General features: G+C 33.4%; 1 protein-coding gene and 1 non-coding gene across 2 annotated transcripts; one reads left to right on the forward strand and one right to left on the reverse strand.

Moving 5' to 3' along the window:
* The first annotated feature begins 241 nt into the window (after positions 1–241).
* Positions 242–2,318, forward strand: LOC136235370 (leucine-rich repeat extensin-like protein 3). Its single transcript, XM_066025009.1, has one exon. The coding sequence runs from the start codon at positions 322–324 to the stop codon at positions 2,155–2,157; it is 1,836 nt and encodes a 611-aa protein (XP_065881081.1). The 5' UTR covers positions 242–321; the 3' UTR covers positions 2,158–2,318.
* Positions 2,319–14,210: 11,892 nt separating this feature from the next.
* Positions 14,211–14,317, reverse strand: LOC136201686 (small nucleolar RNA R71). The gene has a single exon (XR_010674029.1). It is a non-coding gene; the product is annotated as a small nucleolar RNA R71 (small nucleolar RNA).
* Positions 14,318–17,179: the final 2,862 nt, after the last annotated feature.

The following is a 17,179-nucleotide window of genomic DNA, read 5'->3' on the forward strand; positions in this document are numbered from 1 at the left end:
TATGGGTCCCATATATAAGCTGTCGGCACGATCTTTAAGACCTTTTCAAATGCGTGAATAGAGTATCTCTTTATGAGTTTAAATTTTGTAAAAAAAGAAAAATAGAAAACGCGTAGTGGAAATTTTTATTAATAATAATAATAATAAAAATAAATGATTTTAATGCCAGCTCAGACTTTTTTAGCCAAAAACACCATTAATCCTTAATTTTTTTATTTAAAAATAATAACCTTTGTCCCTTTCTTTTCTTTTCCATTCAGTATTCCGATATGACTATTATTTTCTTCATGTGACTCTCTCTCTCTCTCCTTCCATTTCTCAATGTCTTCTTCTTCCTCCTTCTTCTTCATTTTTCCTCTTCTTGTTCTTCAGATCTCTGCTGCTATTCAGGTAGATCCAACTCTCAAGTTCGAAAATCCGCGGCTTCGTCAAGCTTACATTGCTCTACAATCATGGAAACAAGCTATTTTTTCTGATCCTTTTAACATCACAGCAGACTGGAATGGCGCTAAGGTTTGTTCTTACACGGGAGTTTTCTGTGCTCCTTCTCCTAATAATTCTAAGTTAAGAGTTGTCGCAGGAATCGATCTTAATCATGCAGATATTGCCGGTTTTCTTCCACCGGAACTCGGTCGTTTAACAGATCTAGCTCTGTTCCATATCAACTCGAATCGCTTTTGCGGCATTGTTCCGAACAGTTTTCGGAAGCTAAAGCTGCTTCATGAGCTTGATTTGAGTAATAATCGGTTCGTCGGTGGTTTTCCGAGGGTTGTTCTGTCTCTACCGTCGTTGAAATATTTGGATCTTAGATTCAATGAGTTTGAAGGCTCTGTACCTTCGAAAATCTTTGATAAACAGCTTGATGCGTTGTTTTTGAATGATAACAGGTTTCGATTTGGTATTCCGGAGAATCTCGGTAACTCTCCGGTTTCTGTGCTTGTTCTTGCGAATAATAATCTCGGAGGTTGTTTTCCGGGGAGTATAGGGAAAATGGGGAAAACGTTGAATGAAATTATTCTGATGAATGGTAATTTGAGTGGTTGTTTGTCTTCTGAGATTGGAAAGTTGAAGGAATTAACTGTTTTTGATGTGAGTTTTAATAATCTTCGAGGGTTTTTGCCGTCTTCTATTGGAAGTATGAAGAAACTTGAGCAACTTAATGTTGCACATAATGGATTTACTGGTGTTATTCCGGCGAGTATTTGTCAGTTGCCGAGTTTGCAGAATTTTACTTATTCTTTCAATTATTTCTCCGGTGAGGCTCCGAGCTGTGCTGCTGTTGGTGTTTCTGATGGTACTAAGAATTGTATTCCGGGAATGTCTGATCAGAGATCTGTTAAAGAATGTTCTTCCTCAGCTGCACGTCCTGTTGATTGTAGTAAGATTAAAAGTGGTGGGAGGTCCTGTGGCGGCGGCGGAGGAGGTGGTGGTTCTAGTCCTTCATTATCTCCACCACCACCGACTTCCAAGACTTCACCGACTACTAGATCACACCCTCCACCACCGCCTCCGGCGAAATCTTTCCATCCTCCTCCTTCACCACCGCCGCCGCCGCCACCATCTCCCCCACCGCCACTTTCATCGCCACCTCCTCCACCTCCACTTTCATCGCCACCTCCCCCTCCTCCTTCACCTTCACCACCGCCACCACCTCCTCCACCTCCACCTCCGCCTCCACCGCCACCTCCACCGCCGCCTCCACCACCTCCTCCTCCTCCACCACCACCACCACCTTCATCGCCACCTCCACCTCCACCTTCATCACCACCGCCACCTCCACCTTCCCCACCACCTCCACCTCCTCCGATTGAGTACCACTCCCCTCCATATCAACCCCAAGCATCTCCTCCACCACCACCACCACCACCATCATCGCCGCCTCCTCCATATCAACCCCAAGCATCTCCACCACCACCACCACCACCACCATCATCATCGCCGCCCCCTCCAAAACAACAATGGCATTATCCACCACCACATAATAATCACCACAGTCCCCCTCCTCCTCCTCCTCCTGAGTGCTCGCACTATTCCCCCCCACCACCACCACCATCATCTCCGTCTCCGCCGCCACCACCAGTAGATAACAGTCCACTTCCACCAATTATAGGAGTATCATATGCATCGCCGCCTCCTCCAACAATTCCATACTATTAAAGACACTATTTGCTTCAGATTTAATTCACTGTTATAGAGAAAGTGAGCATTCTTTTGCTGCTGATGAGAGACTGGATGAATGTTTTTTGTCAAACAAATATTTATTTTATTTTTGTTTTCATGATAAAGTTTTATTTATATGTAGCAATAATTAATGTTTATATAGCTGTATTATCTATGTTTATTAACCTATTATTTTGTATTCTTATTTTATTTATACCATACCTAACTCTATACGTTTCTGTAAAAAAAAAAAAAAAGATCTGGATCCACCTTATTTGTAATGTGCTGTTTGTAAAAGGCTTATTGTAGCGTTAAATTCTTAGAAATTTTTTTTTTTGAAAGAGGCTATTTTTTTTATCATAGTTAAAAAAAAGTGTTGCTATTTACCACTGTTTTCTATTTGACAATTTTGTACTTCTCATTTTATATTGATCAAAAGCTAAAAAAAATTTTTCTCTCCCGAACAAAGCCGAAATTCTAGAAAAAATGGATCGGAGAATTCTGAAAATGGACGATTTCAAAATAAAGTAAAAAATGAATCCTGGAACTCCAAAAATGGGCGATTTAGAATTATTTTTTAATACTCTTAGTTGGCCTCGACAGGAGAAAATCCTGCCTGCCCTTTATTTTATACTCGTATTTGGTCTCGGTGATAGAAAATCTTGTCTGCCCAAAAGGTAGGCGGATGACGAGTTCCGTCTCCAAATCCGGAAACGGAACTTGTGTTTTTTATGAAAATTTAACAACAAAAAAAATGTAACTTTCAAGTAAATTTGCCGTAATTTTTTACCATGATTCTCGTGTAGGGGTTTCTGATTTTTGGAGAGATTAGAAAGAGAATGAGAAGTTTTGGTTGAAAAAAATGAAAATCGGGTGGTGAATAGCAATCCATTAAAAAGAACTTTCATTGCAGAGATTAGAAAGAGAATGAGAAGTTTTGGTTGAAAAAAATGAAAATTGGGTGGTGAATAGCAATCCATTAAAAAGAACTTTCATTGCGGTGAATTGGATACTGAAATGAATATTTTTGGGTAAATTATATTCATGGCCATTGAATTTTATAATAGTGGTCACTGAACTTCAATTTTTAACGGTATAGGTGATAATTCAACGTCTCAAAACGATCGTTGATTGTCTCAAAATAAAAAAAATTGGAAGAGTTAATGATATTATAAGTAACTTTAATTATTCAAAATTTTCGTTTTGCGATCATTTATATGTTGTTTAATTATGAGAGTGAGTGAATTTTTAAAAATTTCAAAAAAAATGTAATTTTGGAAAATAAAAATTCTAGTTTCATGGTATATATCGTTTTGAACAAATTTAATTCTTGATTATTTTTATTTTGAATTCGTTAACGGTCATTTTGAGAAATTAAAATTGAGTAACTGCAAATATTAAAAAGTGTAAAATTTAATGCCTATACTGTTAGGAATTTAAGTTACATGATCATAATATTAAAATAAGTAAAGTTCAGTGACCATAAATAGAATTTACCCGAGCATTGTTTTTATTTAACTAATTACGGCGCCTTTGTCGCAGGAATCCCCTGCAACTTCACGCCACTGGCACATTAATGGTATAAATATATTTTTTATTATTATCATAATAAATTATTATATATAATTAAATATGTATGAATATAATTAGGGAAAATTACAAATTTAGGTCAAATGGAAGATCTAATTACATATTTAACTCATTTACCTAACCTATTACATATTTAGACTATATTTGTGTGACTTTTTCAAAATATTCTTAATATATATATAACACTTAAAATTTTTTTAGCCTTTCGTCTTTCTCCCTCCCGTCTGACTTCACAGATTTCGCATATTGCGAAATTTGCGAAGATAATGTTTGGTTTAGTAAATGATTTCAGTTCGCATATTTCGCAATATGCAAAGTCTGGACGTGTTTTTAACAAAATTTGCGAAATAGTATATAACAAAAAAAAAAACACAACAACAAGGGATTCTAACATTATGAAAATTTACAACAAGATTCCACAATAAACTTCTAACAAATAATTTCAAAGTCAATGTGATGAATCTGGATGGAAATTTCTCCCTGTATTAGAAGTCCAGATATTTTGGGATGGATGTTTTACAGGTTCCGTACCAAGATTGTCACAATAAACTCCTAACAAACCATATGACCAATCTTGATGAGAATTTCTCCCTGTATCAGAAGGAAAATCATCTCATCTGCTCCCAGTACACCGCCTTTCTGCGGGATGTTATGTATTAAACCACCTTCAGAAAAATTTAATCGTGTTAGGCAGAAAAAAGGAAGATTTGGCTTCGCGAAATGATGATTCGCGAAGTATGCGAATATAAATGTGCAAGCCAGAGTATGATTTTACTTTGCGAAACGATGATTTCACGAAATTTGCGATGAGAAACGTGACGATTTGACTTTGCGAAAACGGATTACGCAAAGTCTGCGAGGGAAAAATCATGAACTTTTCTCTTCGCAGACTTCGTGTAATCCGTTTTCGCAAAGTCAAATCGTCAGATTTCAGGCTCTTTGTCCTCGTAGACCTTCACGAAACCAGATTACGCTAAGTGAATTTCTGGGAAAAAAAAAGCAGAGAAAACAGTAGATACTTACATTTTTTTCGCCTTTCACCATTAAAATCGTCAATAACCATATGATAAACTAGGAAAAACGATGAAAATAACGTAGAATAACAATTGCTTCGATCCGCACAAGAAGAAAGAAACCAAGAGACGGGCAGAAACAAGAAGATGATGAACCATGGCGTCGTTTTCTAACAATATGAAGATGAAGAATCAAGAGATGAAGAGAGGAAGAAGAGAAAGACATGGTGATGTACAGGGCCGTTCCTGGCCTTTTAGAGGCCCTGGGCGAGATGATAATTTGGGCCCTCCATATATACATTCTACTTTTTTTTAAGTTGTAGGTCAGATGATTTTTTTTATTATTATTATTATAAAGGATAAGATACAAATTCAGTCATATTGTTATTAGGAGAGAGCAATCAGCATTCATGCATAAAATAGTGCAATTTTAAACCTAACATTTATCAATTGGTATAGTTTCGAGCTTAATTGACAAAAATGAGGTTTTTTATATGTAATTTCTTGTTCTATCCTCGCTCCAACCTCCACTGTTCTGGTCACTCAATATGGTTTGAAGTTGCACATTTCATGTTAATGAAAAGAACTCATTTTTAATCAACTAGGCTTGAAATTGCACCAACTCGTAAAGGTTATTTAAAATTGCAATATTTTCTACATAAAAGCTAAATTGGTAGTTCAATAGTAGCGAATATACTAACTAGAATTATTTATGTACTAAAATAACAAGTATTTATGTCATGTAAAATTGAAAAAGTAAATAAATATAAGCAAAAAGTATAATTAAACTCCGAACTTTGGTTGTTTTAAGGATTAAGCTCCTGAATTATTTTTTCACATTGAGCTCTTTATCATTGATTTTGTTATGGATTTGGCCCTTGTTTAACTTTTCCGTCGAGTTTAGGAGATGAGAAGATCGATTTGACGATTCTAAAGCTAAATAAGGGTCAAATCCATAACAAAATCAATGAATTATTTATGTACTAAAATAACAAGTATTTATGTCATGTAAAATTGAAAAAGTAAATAAATATAGGCATAAAGTATAATTAAACTCTGAACTTTGGCTGTTTTAAGGATTAAGCTCTTGATCGATTATATTTTCACATTGAGCCCTTTTATCATTGATTCTGTTATGGATTTGGCCCTTATTTAACTTTTCCGTCGAGTTTAGGAGATGAGAAGATCGATTTGGTGATTCTAAAGTTAAATAAGGGTCTAATCCATAATAGAATCAGTGATCAAAGATTCAATGTGGAAAAATAAATGATCAAGGGTTTAATCCTTAATACAGCCAAAGTTCAGAGTTTAATTATACTATTTGTTATAAATATATTATTTTTTAAGTAGAGGTTATGCTTACTTTGTTTTTTACAGAGTAATATGTATTTTGACAATTAAATTTAAGAAAAAAAAATTGAAATGAGATAATAATATTTTTTTTTAGAAAAGATTAAATGGTTATTTAATTTATTGAATACATAAATAAATTTGATAATTTTGATTTGTTAAAATCACAAAAAATATGGTGATAAAATGGGGTGTAAATGGAAAAAACATTTGATAATAATAAAAATGAGGAGGATGAGGTTTGAACCTTCAACCACAAGCTTAATTAGAATCATAAGCCCCTCACTTATACAAACTGAACAAATTCATTTTTATATTACTTATGCATCTTGGTTTTATATATGTACAATCCAAAATATTTTTTTGGGCCCCTTAATATTATGGGCCCTGGACGGGCGCCCCGCGTTTCATAGCCCAGGGCCGGCCCTGGTGATGTAGAGAAACGGTGTAGATTTCACGAAATATAAAGGAAGAGAGGAAGATCAAAGGTGTGTGGAAGAGCAAACGTTTGCGTAACCAGAAAGGGGAAGGAGGAAGATGAAAGGTTAAAGATATTTTGGAAAAGTCACGCAAACATAGTCTAGATATGTAATAGGTTGAGTAAATGAGTTAAATATGTAAAAGAGTCTCTCACCAGACTAGTTAAATTATTATTAACTGTTGTTTGGACCTTTCAAATATCAATTATGTCTAATATATTCAGTGTATTATTAACCAAAAAAAATTGTTAAAATGGTAAAATTAAATCTGTTGCATATAAATTAATCATAATTTTTTTTTATCAAATTAACTAAAAATATTAAATGTGTTATTAATATAATTGCAAAAAAACCAACAAAAGAAAATATACAAAACTGTTTCAATTTATCAACAAACTTGTTTAGCAGGCCCGATGTGACGGCTAAATAATATTCAAACCAGTCTTTTCTAATTTTCTGTAGCACATGACTAATTGATCTTGCTTGATAACGTTAGAGTTAAATTTGTATAATTTTCATACGTAAAGGTTAAATCTGCACTTCGCTTAAAAATTTCAGGTTAAATATTTAGTGTATTACTACCAAAAATCATATTAAAATGCTAAAACGTAAATTTGCTACATATAAGTTTATCATAAAGTTTTTGATTAAACTATCTAAAATATTTATTGTGTTGTTAATATAGTTAGAAAAACCCAAACAAAAATTTACGAAACTATTTCAATTTAGTGACAAACTTGTTTGGAACGTCTGATGTGACAATGATATAACAGATAAACCAGTCTTTTTAAAAATTTGATAGTGCATGCTAAAATTAATCTTGCTTGAAAACATTAAGGTTACATTTGTACAATTTCATATGTTATGGCTAAATCTGCAATTCGTTTGAAACGTTAAGGTTAAATATTTGGCCCTTATCACATAATTTATCAGTCATCTTCTTTTTACCCAACACAATGTTTAGTCCCATATTTTAAAAATCACATTATTAAGCCTTTATCTTTTGTTATTGTTAACATTTTAGTCCTTTTGTCTATTTGTTTTTAGTTTTTTAACCGCTATATTCAATATAAACAGGCAAAAAGAAAATAACAGAGTAACGTAATCATTTTGTACTGTATTATGACTATCCTAAGAGTTAAGATATGCTTGGTTAAAAATCTACAAAAATGACCAAATGTTAACCGTGACAAAAAAAAAATAGAAACATTACAATGTGTTTTTCAAAATAGAGTGACTAAACATTGTGTTACGTAAAAAGACGGAGACTAAATATATATTTAATCAAGATTGATATAAATTTATTAAAATAGAAAACAAATTTCTAATCTTTTAATAAATAGTTATAATAAAAAAAAATATATACATAGTGGTGAAGGTTTTAGCCTAATAGTTAAGAGTTTACCTATGATTAGGAAGGTCATGGGTTCCAATCATATCTTAATGGGGTGGAGATTTTTTTTTTCTTCTTTATATGTAAGCGCATTGTGCGCATAATTTTTTTTAATTTATTTAATATACTAATTATTTATATAAAAAAAATTGTAATATTCTTTTGGGACTATTTTTAACCATGCGATAAAAACAACCCCAACTTTTAACCCTTTCTAAATGGGGAATTATTTTTTTTATTAGCACCATTTAACCCCTTATTATAACCTAATACCAATAAACTTTCTTGTAATAGACTTACTCCTTTCACTTTGCAAGTACCTTACTGAAAATACAGTTAGCCGCGTACTTGTAACCGTTTTTATATAGACCCGTTTAAAAAAAAGCTAAATTTTAGTCTCTACGTCAAATTTCATCTTTACGTTACACGCTTTCATTCATTCCACTAATAATTGTTGGATTAAGGTGTAAAAATACCCCTAACATTTTGGGTTGAGAGCAATTTTACCCCTAACGTCTAAAATGGTGCAATTTTACCCCTAACGTTGGAGGCCAAGAGCAATTTTACCTCTAACATTGATAAATTAGATCAATTTCAGACACTATTATAAAACACAAATATTTTTGTTCCTTATTCTACACCAATTGCATAACATTTCGTTCTAAAAAAAAGATTTCATGTTTTTTATAATTTAATAATAGAATTGGAGATTAATATTTATAAATTCAGTGAATTTTTTGAATTTTTTTTGTCTAATTTGTATAAAAAGACAGTAGATTTTATTTATTTTATTTATTTTTTCACATCCCAACATATGTTTGTGATTTGTTACTGATAAAATGACGCATGTGTGAAGTGTACATGACAAGATTCAGGACCGAAAAAATAATTTTATGAATTATTTTTGAAATTGACCCAATTTATCAACGTTATGGGTAAAATTGCTCTTGACTTCCCACCATTTTAGACGTTAGGGGTAAAATTGCTCTTAACCCAAAACGTTAGTGGTATTTTTACACCTTAACCCATAATTGTTCTTTTCTTCTTGTTCTAAGCGAGGCCTTTTAACTTCTACGGTTTAGATTTCCATTTTCAGAATCATTTTTGAAGTCATACTCGTCAAAAAATGTGTTTGTAAGTTCAAGTTTTTCTTTGTATCCTTTTGTCTAGGGGTTTCAGGTGGTTTTTTAATTGCGTATTTCTCTGACCAACATAAATTTTTGGGTAATTAATTTATTAGTCTCTATATTTTAATAAAATACACTATTTAGTTTTTCTGTATTTTAAAAAACACACGGTAAGGTCCTTAACCTTTTTCTCGATGAACTGTTTAGTCCCTAACGTTTTTCTTGGTGAACTGTTTAGTCCCTGTCATTAGACTCTCATGAAGATTCCGTTAGTCAATTTGGATTTGAGTCACAATCTATTTAAAATAAAAATGTAATGCCTTAACTACCCTTTACCACAAAATCAAATATATAAGACCATTAAATTCATTGTTTCTCATCTCTGCGTTCTTCTTTTCCTTTATTTTCCTTTCCTTTAGACTCTACTGCATCTGAAATCAACTTTGAGTGTTTTTCTTCTTGATTTTCTTCTTAATCGTTCAAATTCGTAAGCATTAGGTATGGTAAGTGAGAGAGGTTTGAATCGATTTCTACCTTCAATTCAAACAGGAAGAGTGAGCATGAGTGATTCGATTATGGGTTAGAGATTAAATCCTTTTTCCATTTTTTTCTGAGCGCAAGTTGTGAGAGAAAGACATAGAGGTGTGAATTGCTTTTGACTCATAAATAGTAAAGGGTAATTTAGTCATTTCCAAATTCATAAACGGTAAAAAACCTAACAAACAGACAGAAGGACTAACAGTTCACCGAGAAAAATGGCAGGGACCTTACTGTGTGTTTCTGAAAATACATGAACTAAACAGTGTGTTTTATCAACATATAAGGACTAATAAATTAATTACCCTAAATTTTTCCTTTTCTTTTTCGTGTTGAAAAGAAATGACCATCTTTATCTTTTTTTTTTTTTTGGTATTGTTACTTCTACTGTTTGTTTGGAGTCATTTTTATATTTTATTTCAATATTCAAAAAAATATAGAGAAAATTATAGGATTTTTATTGATGCAATTTTCGATGAGGATAATTCGAAAGTGATTATTAACCGGTATGTAATTCGTTTTTTGTGTTTATTTTTCTTTAGAGGTTGTTTCTTTTGTTCTTTGGCGAAGTATGATTTTTTTATACGCGTTTTCAATATATATAAATAGAGTTTTCTGTCTTACTCTAATAGAGAAGTTGAGATGCATGATGAACTTGAGTAACCATTAAAACAATCACGATCAAAAAGCAGATTGTGATGATATTATTATCCGAGGTTGCTGAATTAGAAGCATACAGTAATAAAAGAGTGGAAGAAGTTAAAAGAGAGTTGGAATTGAGAACTATCAATTTATCAAACTCTTTTTTAATTTCTTATAACTCTCGCATTAGTTTTAGTTGATGATGAAGATCATGAAGTATAATTTGTTGTTTAAAGTAGAGGTGGCAAAAGTACACACGACACGTAATTTTAGTGTTTGAGTTTAGTTTAGTAGCTAATGTGTCATTTTATGTTGACACGAAACCGACACGCAAATTTTTGAATTAGGTTAGGGTTGACATGTGAACCCAAAAATGACACGAATATTGAAAATTATTATTATATCCTCTCGTATTTTTTATGTTACTTTATTAATAAAGATAATAAAATTATAATTATTACTTGCAAATATTGATTCCAACCACCTAAATTGTTATAAACAAATTACATAACCCTCTAACATGATATTAAAAAAACTTTTCAATGGTTAGTGTTAATATACTAATCTATAATCGACATAAAATATTTCAAAATAGTATTATACCTTCTTATATTTTTACAAGTTATCATTAATATATATAATCCGAAAATACGATACGAAATTGACACTAACCCGAACATGTTAACACGATTGTAACACGAACCCAAAATGACACGACTTGAACATGATAATTGTCAGGTCTAGTTGTTAAGCCCAAAATATACCTAAAATATCATTAATAATTTCATCAGTTTTGCTTTGAATTCATACTATTTATACCTGTTTAGAATACTTTTACATTCGCACACTTTCGTTTTTGACGAAACGCGTTCGTTCGGGTGGATAAAGACATCTCTTCGCAGAGGATACGTCCCTTCACAACGGATACGACACTTCAACCACGACTCTTCAACATCTATAAATAAAGAGTTGGTGGAGAGTTGGAATAGATAGAAAAAAAGAGAAGAATACTATAGAATTAATGCAGAAATTCTGAGTCAAGTGATTCAGAATTTAGAGTTCATTTCTGTAAAAAGCAATATGATGTACACACATTGTTTATTCAATAATTACAAACACAGTAGCGTTTAGATTTGTTCATATTAGTTTACATTTTGGTAGTGGCCGACCGCATCCCTATTACGAAGTTACAGCGAGAAGATTGAGTAGAGAATCCGCCCTGAGTCTGACAAACTCTAACGAAACCCAAGGAAAGGATTGACATCCCGTTCACTTACACGCCGTCGAATGTTTTCATGCTTCTTGTTCTCTGTAAACTTGTATCAAATTTATATTTCATCTAATAAAGTTCGTTCTATTCGATAGATTTTTATGCAATACTTTGGTAAAGGATCCGAGGTGGATGCTGGTGTTTTCATTAAAACGTAGTTAAATTCAAAATCTTTACAAGGAAACTTTGTTGAACACTTAGGCAAATTGATATCATCAGTAGAGTATCAATTTGGTTAAGGTAGCGATCTAACCCGACCGTAGGAGGATTGACTGCAGTTCAAAGCCCAAAAATTAGAGGAACCGTCATTTATTTCATTGTTTTAATTTATGCAAAGTTTAAAGTTGTTTTCTTTGCTTAATGCAAACGAATACATTTGTTTACTTTTCTAAAAAGAACTTGTTAAGCCCAAAATATACCTAAAATATCATACATAAATACGTTAAATTTACATTGAAATCATGCTAATTATATTCATTTGGAATACTTTTACGTCTTTATTTACTTCTTTGATGCAATGTACTTAATTATTTGGTTAAATCCAAATAGGAGCGAAAACGGAGCTAAAACGGAGCTAAAATGGAGGAAAAACCTAAAAAATGTACCAAGAACGCATAACAGCCAGAAGAACGCTCAAGGAGGACGAGAAGCAGTCGAGAGACAGGGAGACAAGTCTCTGTCGCGACTGAGATTTTCATAATCTCAGTCGCGACTTACGAAAGGCGTCACGGAAGAAGAACGAAATCTTCAACTCGACCCTGTACCCCCTATCGCGACTGAGATTTTCAGAATCTCAGTCGCGACAGCGAAGCATTCTGCACATATTTCACATGTTTTAATCCGAGAAACGCGTCTGTTCGTTTGGATAAAAGCGACCCTTCACCAACGGACACGACCCATCATTTACAACCCTTCAACAACTATAAATAAGTGATCCATTTCAGAAATTGAAGAGGTTGGAAAAGTTAGAGAAATTAGAGAATAAAGTTATTATGTTGAGTTTCTGATTCAGAAAAGAATCAGAAAGTTAGATTACATTTCTGTGTAAACAAACTTGCTGTACACAAGTTGTTATTAGATTAGTTATAAACACAGTATTAGTTTAGTTTCAAAGGTTGATCAGAGACAAGTTTTCATTCTGGTAGTGGACTGACCAGTCTCTATTCCGAAGATCCAGCGAGAAGAATTGACGGCTGAAGCGTATGAGGTCTGACAAACCTACGGAGTTTGAGGGAAAGATTGACAACCCGAATCTCAAAGTTTTCGTTGCAATGCTCTCCAAGTTTCTACTTCTCTGTTAACTTGTGAAGATTCACATTTCATTAATGATATACTTATTTATTCAATACATTCTTTCTGTTGTTATTTTGATATTGTTCTGACAAAATGATTTTCAAAATGATAAATTGGTGTTTTTATTAAAACGTTCTATTCCATCTTATTCATATAAGAACTTTGTTGAACACTTGACAGATTTAGTTTTTATGGATGATATGATCGTTGATCGCGGCTTATCAGACATAAAATACTAGTTTGATTAAGGTAGCAATCTGCTCCGATCCAGAGAGATTTCTACGGTTCAAATCCATTTAATTGAATAAATCGCTATATTATTACATGTCCATAATATTTACAAAGTTAAAGTTGCTTTCTTTGCTTTATGAAAATGAGTTTTATACCTTATATTTATTCTAATTACGGAAGTATATGTCTTGTAATCAAAATCTCAAGACGGAATTGTTCTCTAAATTCAATATAATATTCTTATCTAATCCTAATTTACCCGAACCAATACAATCAATTAAACGATATTCTTTTGTTAAACCTAAAGACGCGAATAAAATTGAATTAAATAAGTTTTTAGTTAAAAAGCGTTCCCTGTGGGTTCGATATCTTTTATTACTACAAGCGTATACCGTGCACTTGCGGAAATCGCTCAACAAGTTTTTAGCGCCGTTGCTGGGGAACGCCAAAATTTTTGACAAAATTTTAAATTTTTCGTATTTTATTTCGAATCTAGGTTTAAACATACTTATTTTAACTTTTATAATTTAATAATTTTCATTTACTAATTTATTTTTTTTTTCTCAAATTCTGTTTTGTAGGTAGTTTTGGTTCGTGCAAGATTTCAGGTTCATGCGCAGTTCTCGAAGTTCAGGCATTGTACCAGACCCTATAGACCCAGAAATTGAGAAAACCATTAGGAAGAACAAGAAAAACAAGAAAAACAAAAATAAGACCCCAGTAAAAACATATACCGAGCCAGAAAAAATAGCAGACCCACCAACACTTATGGATTACGCTAGGCCGGGGGTGGCCGGTGTGACCAATAGTATCGTTAGACCCAGAATCACCGCAAACCAATTTGAAATTAAGCCAGCTTTGCTTAATATGTTGCAAAATAATGTAACATTCTACGGGTTACCTAACGAAAATCCTAACACCCATTTAACAAATTTCCTTGAAATTTGTGACACTTTTAAAATCCCAGATGTGACTGCAGAAGCAATCAAACTTCGCTTCTTTCCTTTCACTTTGAAGGATAGAGCCAAAGAATGGTTAACTTCTATGCCAGCCGCAACTTTTGCCACTTGGGAACAATTAGCCCAAGCATTTTTATCAAAATATTTTCCTTTAGCAAAAACCGCAAGAGTCATAAAAGAGTTAACATCTTTTTCTCAAAATGATAATGAGACTCTTTATGAAATTTGGGAACGTTTTAAAGAACTTCAACGTTTATGCCCACACCACCAATTACCCGCTGAACTTTTAATGCAAACATTTTACAATGGACTAAATCCTACAACTAGGGGTTCATTAGATGCTATGTCGGGAGGGCTATTTATGAAGAAAACATCAGCCCAAGCGAGAGAACTTTTGGAGGAAATGGCAATCAACAGCAGTATGTGGCCCGCAGAACGTGGACATATGCCGGTGGCAAAACCATCATCCTCAACCACACCATCAGTTAAAGGTATAGTTGAACTTGATCCAGTCGCGATGCTACAAGCCCAATTTTCTGCTTTATCACGCAAAATTGACAAATTTATAGAACCACGCGATACCAATGGTAATCCAATCCAAACGAATGTGGATTACGAAAATATGAGTGAGATCGAACAGTTAAATTTTGTCCAAGGGCAAAACCAAACTAATAATCCTTATTCTAATACTTATAATTCTGGATGGAGGAATCATCCTAACTTTAACTCGAAAGAAACAATAACAATAGTGCAAGTGCTAATCAAAATCGTACCACTAATTATCAAAATCAGTCAAGAGATACTGATAACAACCCAAATTATTCTTTGAATAAGGAATAAGGGAAAATTAATATAAATAATGGCAAACCATTATTCATTCTAAAAGAGATATTTATGCATGATTAATGTGGAATTAATGATAATTAATGCAGGATTAATGCAGGGGCGAATATGCAAATAATGAGGAAAAGGAAGGAGTCTCTAGCATTATGCCACACCACGTTGACCATGGCGAGATACGCCATAACGAGATACGCCCGATGAGAGCGAGTAGTGGAGACCCGCCATAGCTCTCAAGGAGAGCGTACATACGCCTTGACAGATCTAAGAATACCAAAAGGCGCCTTTATTACCATCCATGAATGGGAATAAATACAATTAAATGGCAATTAATAGCCATTAAAGGGGAATCAAGACTTGACTGTTCGAATACCTCAACTTTGAGGGTTTCAATGCTAAATGCTGGGATTAATGGAGAATTGATAATGGCTATTAATTCCATCTCGAAAATCGACAAGTTTATCTTCTAAAATCGACAAGTTTATAGATGCTATCAGTGGAAAAATAAGTAATCACGACTATGGTTTTAAACGGATCGAAAATAAATTCGATCAGCTTATTAAAAACCACTCATCTAGCATCCATAATTTGGAGGTTCAAATTGGTCAACTTGCTAAATCAATTCCATCTCGAAAAGAGGGAAGTCTTCCCAGCCATACGGAAGAAAATCCGAAAGAGCAGGTGAAAGCTATCACTCTTCGTTCAGGGAAAAATTATCAAGGGCCTGAAATGCCCAAAGATGCAACATTACCAGGAACTGATTTATCAAAGTCCAAAGAAGATATCTTAAACACAAATAGTTCACCATTTGACACAAGTACCAAAACTTTTGTACCCAAACCACCTTTTCCGCATAAAGTCCGAAATAAGGACAATGACAAACAACTTCTAACGTTTTTGGATAAACTTAAAAATTTGCACATCAATTTAACGTTCATGGATGCAATCACACAAATTTCTAACTATGGTAAGTTTTTAAAAGATTTGATTTCAAAGAAAATCAGTTGGGAAGGAATTTCATCCATTTCGTTAACTGAAGACTGTAGTTCAATAGTATCAAGTAATTTGCCCACTAAACTCAAAGATCCCGGATGTTTTACTATTCCGTGTAAGTTGGGAGATATTGAATTCCCAAGTTGTCTTTGTGATTTAGGAGCAAGTATAAACTTAATGCCATTGTCTATTTTTAACAAGTTAGGTTTAGAAGAAGATATCAAACGTACCAATATGGTTTTGCAATTAGCGGATCAAACCACTAAGAGTCCATATGGTATAATTGAAGATGTTTTGGTCAAAGTCGATAAATTTATTTTTCCTACCGATTTTGTTATATTAGACTTTGCATATGATATAAATTGCCCTTTAATTTTTGGTAGACCATTTATGAACACGGGACACGCTTTAGTAGATGTGTCGGAAGGGAAGGTAGTTTTAAGGATAGGAGAAGATAAGATCGAGTTTAATATGAACAAAGCGATGAAATACCCTATGGAGGAATTCGCTTGTATGAAACTTGATTTAGTCGAGGAATGTGTCAATGATGTAATTCAGAGTGAAGAAATAATTGAACCTATAATAGGTGAGGAATTAGATGATAAGGACCCAGAGCCTTTGATTCGAGAAGATGGACCAGTTCCGCCTTCAATTGTAACACCCCCTAAATTAGAACTTAAAGAGTTACCCAGTCATTTGAGGTACGCTTTCTTAGGCGAAGGCGATTCTCTACCTATAATTATTTCTAACAAATTAACAAACGATCAAGAAGAAAAATTGAAAGATGTTGTTAGAAATAGGATAAGAAGTATGAGATGGCAAATTTCAGACTTAAAAGGAATTAATCCTAGTATCGTAATGCATAGAATTCACTTAGAAAAAGATAAGCCACCTAAAGCGGATAGGCAAAGACGCTTAAATCCGAACATGAAAGAAGTAGTAAAAAATGAGATTACTAAACTTTTAGACAATGGAATCATTTATCCGATCTCGGATAGTGAATGGGTTAGTCCAATCCATTGTGTACCTAAAAAGGGAGGCATAACTGTCGTAAGAAATGATGAAGGTGAACTGATACCTACACGAACCACCACCGGTTGGAGGGTTTGTATAGACTATAGGAACCTAAACAAAGCAATTAGGAAAGATCATTTTCCTCTACCTTTCATTGATCAAATGATCGAAAGGATAGCTGGTCATGCATTTTACTGTTTCCTAGACGGTTATTCCGGATTCTTTCAAATTTACATTTACTCGGATGACCAAAACAAAACAACCTTCACATGTCCTTACGGAACATTT

Source organism: Euphorbia lathyris, chromosome 7 (genome assembly GCF_963576675.1).
Source record: "Euphorbia lathyris chromosome 7, ddEupLath1.1, whole genome shotgun sequence".
Classification (NCBI taxonomy): domain Eukaryota; kingdom Viridiplantae; phylum Streptophyta; class Magnoliopsida; order Malpighiales; family Euphorbiaceae; genus Euphorbia; species Euphorbia lathyris.

Coding starts and splice junctions, on each gene's coding strand:
- LOC136235370 (XM_066025009.1), top strand. CDS start 322: ATGTCTTCTTCTTCCTCCTTCTTCTTCATTTTTCCTCTTCTTGTTCTT.